A 12,438-nucleotide genomic window follows, 5' to 3' on the forward strand; every position below is an offset into this window, starting at 1 on the left:
CAAGGTTATTCACTGTAGCACTGTTTGCAGTAATAATCCAAATATCCATCTATACGGGACTGGCTAAACAAACTATGATAGATTCTTACAGATTGCTAGAATAGAGAACAAAGAAGCTCTCACGTGGAGAGAGCCCAAGACAACATATTGCTCAATTTTTTAAAACTATGGTGCAGAACTGTATATATAGTACATTACCATTTTGTATACTGAGTAGGAATCTATATCTGTATATGTAGAAACAATGGAAGGATAGACAAGAAAATGAAAAAAAGGGTAACTAATTAGGAGTGATGGTAATTGGATGAACTGGAACCAGGGTGAGTAGGCATTATTACCTATTTAAACAACCAGAAATGCTCCTTAAATTACAAACGTCTGGTTGTATGTAGTAAAACATTCCTGGTTAGCTCCGCAAAATAAAGTTCTGTCAATCAAATCTTCTATGATGCATTAACTGAGCCATCTAATACTACTGTGAATTCCTCTTTAAATCGTGACATTGTAAAGCAAATAATCATCCTCTATCTTTCATATACTGGGTTTCCTAAAGTTGATGATACCACACAAAGAATATTAAAGGACCATTCAAAATTAATTTTGTTTCTAATTAAAGGTTAAACCAAAGTGTGTATTAGCAATTTAGGAGATAAAGACAGACTACACAGAAAGGGATTACTTACTCTAGATAAGTCATAAAATTCATTTTACAGCCTGGATACCTCCAAGAGGGAGAGACTTTCAGTGATTTTTTAAAAATTTATGATATTTACTTGTAAAGACAGTCTAAGTCAAATAAAGTCAAGAACTGCAACAACTATCCAAAAAGACAAAAACAAAACATTAAAAAAAAAGAAAGCCCAAACCACAAACACCTTGTAGACAACAGTAAATAAATGTCTACCAAAGAAATCCACAAAATATGGAAGTGCCATCCTTGCTGTATCCAACTCTGCCAAGTGAAAATGATATATAAATATAATAGACACCCTATAAATTTGTGCATGATGACAAGCAGAAGAGGGGAAAATCAGTGGTAAGTTTTCTGCTTTATATCTTAAAAAGCTAGATAGAGAATAGGAGATAGTGTATAACAGAGTTGCTACTTGTGTATTCCAGGACAGAGGAATAATGATCTTTAAACCATAAGCCCCCAAAGATATAAAGTGCTACATAAAATACGTTTAACTGGCTCCGTGCCTGTGGCTCAAGTGGCTATGGTGCCAGCCACATACACCTAAGGTGGCAGATTTGAATCCAGCCTAGGCCGCCAAACAACAATGAAGGCTGTAACCAAAAAATAGCCAGGTGTTGTGGCTGGTGCCTGTGGTCCCAGCTACTTGGGAGGCTGAGGCAGGAGAACTCCCTTGATCCCAGGAGTTGGAGGTTGCTGTGAGCTGTGATGCCACAGCACTCTACGCAGGGGGATAGCTTGAGGCTCTGTTTCAAAAAAAAAAAAAAAAGTTTAACTATTTATAAAGCAAATACATACAATAAAACCACAATATGTTCTTTTTCTGTTTTAAAGACTTTCCACTTAAACTTTTCTTTGAATTATGGTAGTATTATAAACAACAGCAGTATAGTGTAGGCATTTCATAAACATGAAGGAGATTATCTACTTATTGTCCATTTCCTGAAAGGTCATAAATAATTTGGCTTAAAATATAATCAAGTTTAGGTTGATGAAAAGGAAGAAAGCTCATAGCTTTCATACATGTAATAAGACAAAAATCTTTTGATGTTTTGAAAAATCAAGAGAAATGTATATGAGAATTGCTTTGTAAACTGTAAGTATACATCAAAAAGGAATACTTGACATGAACACATTATTATTAGAACAAGAGTGGAATTATCATACAGGCCTATTGTCTGCTATCCAGCACTTGCAGTAATCACAGAATTTCTTTGGTTGTGACTTCCAGTAGTCCGCCCTGAAAAAGGGAAAAACAAGTCTAAGCTTAATCAAAATTTAAAAAGGTGAAATATGCAAGCTTCACATCTTGTTATATACATAAACTCCTTGTTGTATTAGTTAACTGGCTCAAGTAGTCAACTGAACTTCTGTAGCTGGCAGAGTAAAAACGGTATGTGTTGTATTTATTTTTAAAAAAAAAACTTCTTTAAATAAAATACCTTTTAAAAATGCCTCATTTGTTAGTGTCATCGGTAGGAAAAAATAAGGAACATCTTAGAGAAGAGCATTTATCCTTTCTGTTCTTTTTGGCTTTGGGGGAGGATGCTGTAATGGAGGCTGAAGTGAACTCATGTTTGCCTTAAAACAAGTTATTTTCACCAAAAGAACCAAGGACAAGACTACAGTGGGGGGAAAACTGTGGTTCCTCCGAGCCGATGAATACAAGTTGTTCTTGAGCCTCAGGGCAAGACAGAGTTGAAACAGCCAAGGGACTTCTCGGAAAAAAACAAAACAAAACAAAACAAAAGTCGTCACTACGCTGTCGGGGCTGGCCGCTTCTGGTGGGCGGCGGAGGGAGCCGTAGCCGCAGCCCAAGCCCAGAGTTTCACAATACCCGAGGGTTCAGGCGGTTCGGAACCGAAAAGGGCGCCCGCAACTCCCCATGGCTCAGTGGAGGGAGCACCGCGTCGCTTCCACAGCTGCTGTCCAACCCGCCACCTTCTCCGGCCACCGGTCTCGCACCCCAGAACCAGCGCTCCACGCCTCCAGAGCGCTCGGCGGGGCTTTTCTACCCAGCCCAGAGGACCGTCCCCGCCGGTCGGGCGCCGGTCCCGAGCGAGTTAAGAGCGCGTCCGTCACGCCCCCGGCCGAAGGGCGGGAGAAGGGGGGAGGAAGACCCGGGGGGGAGGAAAGGCAGCCCAGTGAAACAACACCTCGTTGTTTAGGGCCTGAGACCCAACTCACATGACTGCGCCAGCCGCCCCGCGCGTCGTCAGGGGTCCAGCTCAGACTCGCGCTCTCCGACCGAGACGAGTAGGGCCCGGCCCGCCGCGAGGACCGCCCGAGCCTCCCTCCGAGCCCGGACACCTCCCTCTTTCCCCGGGACCGGCGTTCCACGGTTCCCCACTACGGGTGCCCGGACGACCCAATCCGCGTTCGAAATCGCCTCCTCTTCCCCTCCCCCTACAGGGGCGGTACTCTCGGCTTCTGAGAGGTGGGATCAGTATAAAGGGGCTGAGGTCACCGGGAAGGGGGGTAAGCGCGACGGGACTTGAGCCGAGGGACTGGGCTTTAAGCCTGAAGTCTTCGCGGCTTCCCGCTAGCTTTCTCCTCCTTTGGGATCCAGACCCTCCTCCCTCCTTCTCGGCTCGCTGGCTCCTGGCCAAGGAGCTCGCGCGCTGCCTCCGCCCCGAACGCAAACAGCTGTTCCCAGAGACGTCGCGGCTTTCAACTTTGCCAACTAGTCCGCACGCACTTTGAACAGCGGAGCAACCTGGACCTGTGGGTTGGGGGCCGTTGCGGAGTTTAAAAAGAAAGGTGAAACAGCGGGTTCCTGGGTTTGGAGTCTCCGGGGTTTGCCTCACAACTTTCCGGCTGCGACGAAGCGGCCCCGCCCCACCCTTCCCCGCGTCGCCCGCGCGCCGGGACCGGCTAGTTTTCTTGCTCGGGAGAGCGTGGGCAGCAGCGGCTCGCGTGGCACTGAGGCGGCGGCGGGAGCGGCAGCGCCAGTGTAGGCAAGGCGGCAACGGAGGTTACGCTTGTCAGGTGGGTCTCGGCGTGGAGCTCAGCAGCAGTTCCCATATGGTCTAGCGGTTAGGATTCCTGGTTTTCACCCAGGCGGCCCGGGTTCGACTCCCGGTATGGGAACGGGGTCCCTTTTTTTTTTTTTCCTTTTAATTTTAAATAAAAAATCGATGTGCAGGACTGACTGATTTTCAACGTCCTGGGTCATTTCTCGTCCTCCTGCCCTGGTGAGTTTGTGAAAAGGGGGCATTGCTGTAGTTGTTAGTTGCTCCGTGAGCTCGACTGCGGCTTTCGGCGCTAGCCAGGAGTACCGCCCGAGCACCGAGTACCGCGCGGGCACTGAGTGCGCGCGGGGTCCCTCTCCCTCCCGCCTCGCGCTGGCCGGGCCGGTCGGCCACGAAAGAGTTTCACTTTCCCCGGGGCTGCTCCCCCACCCGTCCGTTCCTGGCGGTAGTTTTCTCCACGCTCGGGAGGTGATGATTAACTCCGGCCTCGCGCTATCTCCTCCCTGCGCCCCCCTCCGGCCCACACCCTCCTTGGCCGCCCATTTCTCGCTCGCCCCCAAAGATGCGAAGAGTGTTCCCCTCCGCTCCCCAGGCGCCCCGGAGCCCGCTCGGGGTCCAGTAGTGCCTGTGCCGGTCCGTCCGCCGGGTGTTCAGGAGGCCCCCTCCCGCGGAACGCAGTGTGCTGCGCGCAGCCTCCCGGGGGGCGCGCTTTCCCGTCCGCGCCGCCGCCCGGTACCCCTGAGAGGTCGTCTCAACTTGACACTCCGGGCGCTGGTCGCGGTCACAAAAAGTACCCCAGACTCAGGAGAAGGTTCTCGGCGAGGAGAACGTTTTTTTCTTCTGCTTTTAAAAAAATACTCGAGCTCTGGAGAAGAAGTAATACCACTATGATGCGTTGCCTTTAAATAAGAAAATTAATTTTTCTTCTGGGTCTGATGTTTTCAGCGCCGTTGATTAAAAAAAAAAAAAAAATCCTAGGGTAGAGGTGGGGCTTGGAAGAGAGAAAATTGGCTGGAGACTGGGGAGGGGATGTTACAACAAAGTTTCACTGTATTTTTAAATATAGAAGCCCTGTGTTTATTACAGAGAAGGGGCAGCTGTGTCAGCAGCATGTGAGCTGTAAATGAAACAAAAGCGTTATCTTAAATGCAAGCTGAAATTAGAAAATAGGATCAGCTATAACGTTTAGTCAGTTGGGCCTCTGGAAACAAATGAGAGAAACAGTGACTTTTGTGGCTATTAAAGCAAAAGCTTTGGTTGTCAGTGTTTGTGTTCCCATGCTGTTTTATGTCTTTAACTGGACAGTAAATTTGTTAATGCTATCTGCAGGATTAAGGATTAATTAGCCTTACATTGTGAAATGAAAAAAAAAAGCAAAGCCCCCCCCCCCAACTGTAAGTATTTTGAGTGTTCTTCATTAACTCAGATGTTTGCGTGTTTACTGCTCCAGGCACCACCAGATGCTTTTGAAGTTACTAATGTTCAAGTTCTTCATGTTGGTAGGGAGTGGATGGAATACTGAATGGAATGATATTTTGGCCTCTGTGATTAACTGTGCGACCTTGGGGAGGAGATCTTTCACCTCTGTGGTCTGGCTTTGGAGCTAGAAATTTTTCATGATACTTATCACTCGTAGCTGCAAAGAACTGTTGGTTGAACTGAATTCCAGAATAGGTAAGGACAGTGGAAAATTTTCACTTAAATGAGTATTGTGTCATTAGTAGGAAGCGCTTACTAAAGAATTACAGTAGTTCCAAATTTGAGAGGAAGGAAAGGCAGCTCTTCCTTAATTGTCCCTAGGGAAACTTTAACTTTTTCCTTGCATTTTGTAATGAGTTGGTGTCCTGTTGTACTAAACGGTATTAAAATGGATCTCATTTTCAATTGTGTACTCAGTAATTGTTGTACTAGGAGGTGGGTGGAAGGGAATAGTGGGGTTATCTCTGTGGAAGACACAAACTCACCTTATGAATAGGCGTTATATGCTGATGCCACATCTGAGTACTACTGGAGCAGTCAATTCTACTCAGGGAAGAGAACTGGAGAAGAGATATGGAGGGGAGAATGTGTACCCTGGACCTTGAAGAACTGGTTGGATTTCTCCTGGTTGGGGAATGTGAATCATAAAGCTGAGGTGGGGGAAACAAGTATGAGGCTGGCAAGTAGTCTTGTTTGGCAGGAGCGCAGAGAGTCTGGAAAGAGAAGTATGGAAGACCAAGCTGGGAATGCAGAAAGGAATTTTAACTTGATAAATTTTGACTAGGTAACAGGTTCTTTTGTCAAGGAATGATATTTTATGTCACTAGAGTTTTAAAAACATCTTTGGTCTCTTAGAAAACCCAAATAGAGCAGTAATGTGTGTAAAATTCTTGCTTTAAACATTTTACACATAGAAACATGTAGACTATTTTGTGCCCATTCGGTTTTATGTTTAGGAGTTGTTTAATAGAATGGAGAAAAGCTATCAGTTAATTATAATTCAATTTGTAAGAGTGAAGTCTAGGTTTCAGTTATGAGAATGATTCAGAGTTATATTTTTGTGTGCTTGCTTTACAGAAAATGAGTTTAGGCTGGGCACAGGGACTCACACCTGTAATTGTAGCACTTTGGGCAGCTGATGCGGGAGGATCACTTGAGGCCAGGGGTTTGAGACCAGCCTAGGCGATAGTGAGACATAGTGAGACTTCTGTCTCTGGAAAGAAAAAAATTCAGAAAGATTAGCTGGGTGTGGTGACCTGTACCAGTAGTTCCAGGTACTTGGGAGGCTCAATCCAGGAGTTGAAGGCCTCAGTGAGCTATAATAATGCCACTGCACTCCAGCCTTAGTGAAGGAGGAAAAAGAAAATGATTTTGATAGTCTAAGACAGAGCTGCTGGATAATATGAGTAAGGCATACACTTTAAATGGGTTAAGGCTAGGTGATCAGTTTGTGAGGATTCCTTCTTATGATTCTGCCTTATTACTAAAACATTGGCAGTCATGTTTTAAGTGTTTTCTTTTGGACCACAGAATAGCGACACTAATTGAGAAGTGTGGATTTACCCAAAGAGTCTCTTTAATATTTGCTAATCTTAGCTGTAATCAGAAGATATATGAAAGTTTAATAAATGCTTGCAGAGATAAACACCTGCACTTAAAGACATCGAAGGGATTAAGAAGTGATTACAGAAGTTTAGGTAAAATCCAAAGCGTCTGACGCCCAACATAATCTGGCCTCTGCTTACCTCCTCAACTTTGTTTCTTACCTTTTCTACCTCTTCCTTATACTTAAGCCACTTCATTACACTGCCTTTTTGCTTTTTGAACATGCCAAACTTACCATTGTCTCAGAGTTTTATTACTTACTCTTTCCTCTGTGGGGAGTATTCTCCCTCTAGGTTGTCTTATCTTAGGTCAACTTTATCTTTTCAGAGAGGTTTTTTGGACCACCGTACCTAAAGACTCCTTCTTGATTACTTTCTTGTTACTTTATTATTTATTTACTTATTTATTCATTTATTTTTGAGGCAGAGTCTCAAGCTGTCGCCCTGGGTAGAGTGCCCCGTGGTGTCACTTCTCACACCAACCTCAAACTCTTGGGCTTAAGCGATTCTCTTGCCTCAAACCCACCACCACCACCCCTCCCACCCCCCGTAGCTGGGATTACAGGCGCCTGCAACAATGCCTGGCTATTTTTTTGTTGCATTTGGCATTGTTGTTTGGTGGGCCCGGGCTTAAGTGGAACCCATCACCTCTGGTGTATGTGGCTGGTGCCCTAGCCACTTGAACTACAGGCGCCGAGCCTCTCTTGTTACTTTAAAGTTTTTTCTTCATTTTCTTACTATCTGAAATTAACCTATTTATTTCTGTTCTTTTCTTATTCCATCAAAGGATTGCCTGAGCCAAGAGTTTGAGGTTGTTGGGAGCTATGACGCCACAGCACTCTACCCAGGGCAATGGAGTGACTGAGACTCTGTCCCTTCCTACCTCCCACCCTCCTTCCACCCCCCATCCTCCACCAGAAAGAATATAAGGTCCATGAGGATGCAGATATTATAGAGTGAGAGCATTCTTGTTCTATAAAATTCAAACAGTAGTGAATAATAATAGTTGCAAACCTCATACATTGCTGGTAGAGATATAGAATGGTGCAGCTGTGATGGTTTGATGGTTCTGTCACTTCATAAAAACAATTTTGCAGTACCTCAAAATGTTAAACAGTTACCGTATGACCCAGCATTTTCACTCCTACGTATGTACCCAGGAAAAATAAACACATAGGCCCATACTAAAATTAGTACATACATGTTTATAGTAGCCTTATTCATAAGCGAAAAGCAGAAACAACTCAAATGTTCATCAGCTGATGACTATGTAAATAAAATGGTATATCCAAATAGTGGAATATTATTTGGCAATAAAAAGGAATGAAGTACTCATACATGTGACAACATGAGTGAATTTCCAAAACATTATGCTAAGAGAAAAATGCCTGGCATGAAAGACCACATTTTGTAAAACTTCATTAATATGAAATGTCCTAAATAGCCAGATCTATAGAGAAAGAGGACAGATTTGTGCTTGCTTTATAATCTGAGGAATTAAGGAGGTTTGAGGAGAGGTGACTACTAAGTGAATATATATTTAGGGTGATTAAATGTCCTTAAATTACATCATAATCATGGTTGAATGACTCTGTAAATAAACAACAAACAATAAATTGTACACTTTAAATGGTGAACTTTATGGGGTATATAAGTTGTACTTCAGCAAAACTTTAAAAAAGATTAAAGTAATGAAAAGCATATAGTATATTTTATCTCAGTTTTATATTTATCATTTGGAAAATAATAATTCACTAGTGAAACTCCAGCTCAGTAATTTCAGGAATGTAGCAAGAGCTCAGTAAATAACTGAAGAAGGTTAGATAAGTATATAGATAATTATGATACAATGCTCAGAGGGGAATAAGCCAAGGGTCATGATTGAAGGTCTCCCAAGTCGCATCTGAGTTTGTGTGGAAAGATGGGCTTTGTTGAAGGCTGGTTAGGCTTTTGCTGGCAGGGATGGGGGGAGGGAGACAAGGCATTTTGAAGAAGCTGGTTGGACCGGAGGTACATTAACAGCTGCTACCACATTTACGTGGGTCTGAGAATACAGGTAGGATAAGAATGGGAAATAAGGCTGTGAAAATAGATTAGGGTCTGCAGGGAACAAAGCCAGTGCTCTAGCAGATCTCCGGTCCTTCTAACCCATAGTGTGAAGGAACTTTACCCCTTACCTGCAGAAAGCTGGAAGTGCCTAGAGCGGTGGTTCTTAACCTTCCTAATGCAGAGGCCCTTTAATACTGTTCCTGTAGGTCATCCCACAGGTTGGGAACCACTGGTCTAGAGGTTTATCCACCCCTCTCCAACAGAAGGTCCTCTCAGTAGTGCAACTTTGGAGCAGGAACTTTGAGCAGTGACTCTGTACTTGGAGCAGTGCTTGATACCTAGTGAATATTCAGAAAATATTTGAATGAATGATTGAAAATAAGGAAATTGTAAGGTCTATTCAAAGCAAAGTTTATTTTACAAATCCCCTTGACTTTTGACAGGGAGACTTTGGGAGGCCCTTGAATTTCCAGCTAACTAGTTTACTTAAGAAAAGGAATTTTTGGTAACGTGAGGAGTGTTTTAATGAAGTTAATTTGGTAGCAGTGTACAGGATGGACTGGAGGATGAAAGGATTCTATCTGTGGTGACTATCTCCACCTTCCCATTCCTGTTTCCCCTCCCAGTTTGTTAGGCCTTGACCAAGCTCAGGGATACTCTGCAGTCCAGTAGTGGTCTGCTAATAGCTGACCTTGCTTCTCGTCTCACTAAGTAGGGCAGCAGCTGCAGAATAGAAAGGATGCCTCAGTTACAAGACAGACATTGAAGAAAAATTAAAGTGTCAGTATATACTCCTGAAAGAAATATAGAGGTTACAAAGCACAGGTTTTTTGTTTTTTTTTTTTTGGAGGGAACAGGCAGTTTTTATTCTTAGGGTTGGTCAGACAGTAAATTTATTGCCTGTCTGTATGTGGTTTTTTGGACATTGAAATTGTACATTGAATCCAGGAACAAGATGGTGAGACTGCCACCCTGTGGACAATATAACACAGAACTAAAACCATCATTAATTATAGTAGAGCTTTTTTCATTTGAAATTTACTGTTTTAGAACTGGCTTTGGTTCTTCTAAGTTGTTGTATGTGGTAATGCTCATTAAATGGAAGGCTTGAAATTGGTTTGTTTCCTGAACTTTTTCTGAGGCTTTTAAATAAAGGAAATACAAAATACAATCAATAGCTTAAAAAGTTGCAAAGAAATTCAAGAATGCATTTTAGATGGTATACATCTTTGCTCTGGAATTTTCTTTTCTTTTCCTTTCTTTTCTGACAGAGCCTCAAGCTGTCGCCCTGGATAGAGTGCTGTGGTATTACAGCTCACAACAACCTCCAACTCCTGGGTTTAAGTGATTCTCTTGCCTCAGCCCCCCCAAGTAGCTGGGACAACAGGTGCCTGCTACAACGCCCGACTATTTTTTGGTTGTAGTTGTCATTGTTGTTTTGGCAGGCCTGGGTTGGATTCGAACCCTCCAGCTCTGGTATATGTGGCTGGCGCCTTAGCCACTTGAGCTATAGGTGCCAAGCCATGCCCTGGAATTTTCATTTGAGGAGGTTTGGTTTTTAAAATATTGTGGCATGTAAGCCTGTTGTGAAATGGTCTGTATTTCCTTCTATTATACTCATTTTTTTCATCCTATTTTACAATGCATGTGATACTGTCCTTGACAAATATGTGAAGAGTCCCCCTACCACCATACACACTTTTTTTGGCTAAGTGAAAGTGGCCTTCTCTCCTCAATTTTTTTTTTTTTTTTTTGTGTGTGTGGTTTTGGTTTTAGTTGTTAAAAATTTTCTTTCATTTTTGGGCTGGGCATGGTGCCCCATGCCTGTAATCCTAGCAGTCTGGGAGGCCAAGGCTGGTGGATTGCCTGAGCTCACATGTTCAAGACCAGCCTGAGCAAGAGCAAGACCCTTTCTCTAAAAATAACTGGGTGCCTGTAGTCACAGGTACTCTGGGGACTGAGGCAAGAGAATCGCTGGAGCCTAAGAGTTTGAGGGTGCTGTGAGCTATGATGCCAGAGCACTCTACCAAGGGCGACAAAGTGAGATTCTGTCTCAAACCCCCAAAAACCATTTTTCCTTGTTTTGGATGAATTGCCTTCATCGTATTTATGTAAATGAGTTTGGATTATATTATGTGCTACTTGTCTAGAAGGGCATTTTGCTCCCAAATTTAACACTGGTAAACTAGCTTGAATCAAAATGAGATCGTGGTTATAAAAGACGTACTTGCTCTCTGTAGCTCAGGAAATGGTTTAGCCTTGGACTCTACTAAATATAACTTTTTGAGTTAGATGAGTTGTTTGCAGCCTATAATATTATAAATGGCTTGCTTGCATACTTGAATTTCCTAAGGTGTCAGGAGGGGTGGACTAGACATTTAGCACTTGAAATTTGTGTCACCAATGAAGCAGAAGCGGGCTGAAGTAGCATTCTGAGGTCAGCGATTGCGCCTTCTTTGGCAAGTGATTCCAACATGTGGAAGAGAGTATTGATTGAACCCTTTGCCCCTTAGGTTACCTGATACTTCACCATAAGGATCTTAACATTTGGTAATGGACTAATAGTAAAAAATAATGTTAATGATTTTAAATATTTAAATAAATAGTCCTTAAGGCCAGCTCTTCTGAGAAGTGTAGCATGGACAAATGTGATAATATACTTTAAATGTTTTATTTTATTTAACTATTTCAGAGTATATGGAATTGTGGGTAACTTTCCAAAATTATTTGTTGCTACATGTATATTTTAAATTCTTCAAACATACACTATGTAATTTTAACTAAAGTAGACTGTGATAAAAATGCGAATGTTTAGAAAAGTCCACAAGGTACATTACCATATAAAAATATTATTTAGGTATGATTTAAGAAAAGTACGTTTCAAAATATTTGATGGTCTATTTGTTCCTTTCATAGGTACTGGAATGAGGAGCCAGTAAAGTTAGAGATATATTTATGTTTTTTAACCTTTAATGGTTTTACTATCATAATATCCTTTTTGAAGCTGTAAATGACATTGACATTATGTAAAGAAATTTTTAGTTTAACATTTAGCTAACACTTAAGAAAATCTGTTATCACACAGTACCTGTCTGTCTTTTCATACTATCATGGTGACTATCTTAGGATTAATAGAAGTTAGCATTCCTTTTTACTTTCATACCTGGTTTCATTTTCTCAAATGTAAATAGTTAACACACTTTGTTCTTTGAAAAGTAATTTTAGGCAATTCAGTGGCTCACACCTGTACTCCAAGCACTCTGGGAGGCTGAGGCTGAAGGATCCCTTGAGCTCAGAAGTTCTAGACCAGCCTGAGCAAGAGTGAGACCCTGTCTCACTAAAAACAAAAATTAGCCGGGTTGTGGTGGGAGCTTGTAGTTCCAGATACTGGGGAGGCTGAAGCAGAAGGATTACTTGAATCCAGGAATTTAAGATAGCTGTGAACTAGATTGACAACATAGCCCTCTACCTTGGGGCAACACTCTCAAAAAGGAGAAAAGAATTCTAGCATAGATGACTTGAATTTTGATAAAGCAGTGACAACTGTTTTTGTAAGTTTTGTGTGTACATGAATTTTAATAGATCTTTTATTTTGAATGCAAACTATTCCCTATTGAATGAATTTTTTTTTTTTTTTTTT

General features: G+C 42.5%; 2 protein-coding genes and 1 non-coding gene across 3 annotated transcripts in view; 2 read left to right on the forward strand and 1 right to left on the reverse strand.

Moving 5' to 3' along the window:
* The window catches only part of WBP4 (WW domain binding protein 4), a 28,493-nt gene extending 25,321 nt beyond the window's left edge, over nt 1-3,172 (reverse strand). Inside the window, exons 1-2 of the mRNA XM_003790148.3 lie at nt 2,882-3,172; nt 1,862-1,934 (exon numbers count right to left, since the gene is read on the reverse strand). Coding sequence (XP_003790196.1) covers nt 1,862-1,934; nt 2,882-2,883 — 75 coding nt within the window. The 5' untranslated portion in view covers nt 2,884-3,172. The remainder of the gene's footprint in view (nt 1-1,861; nt 1,935-2,881) is intronic.
* A 485-nt stretch (nt 3,173-3,657) lies between these two features.
* ELF1 (E74 like ETS transcription factor 1) overlaps nt 3,658-12,438 on the forward strand; it is a 115,226-nt gene continuing 106,445 nt past the window's right edge. Inside the window, exon 1 of the mRNA XM_023513420.1 lies at nt 3,658-3,682. The gene's annotated coding sequence lies outside the window, so the exon portion shown is untranslated. The remainder of the gene's footprint in view (nt 3,683-12,438) is intronic.
* TRNAE-UUC lies at nt 3,713-3,784 on the forward strand. The gene has a single exon. It is a non-coding gene; the product is annotated as a tRNA-Glu (tRNA).

The sequence above is a fragment of the Otolemur garnettii genome, unplaced genomic scaffold (genome assembly GCF_000181295.1).
Source record: "Otolemur garnettii isolate 467f Iridium unplaced genomic scaffold, OtoGar3 scaffold00040, whole genome shotgun sequence".
NCBI classification, from domain to species: Eukaryota; Metazoa; Chordata; class Mammalia; order Primates; family Galagidae; genus Otolemur; species Otolemur garnettii.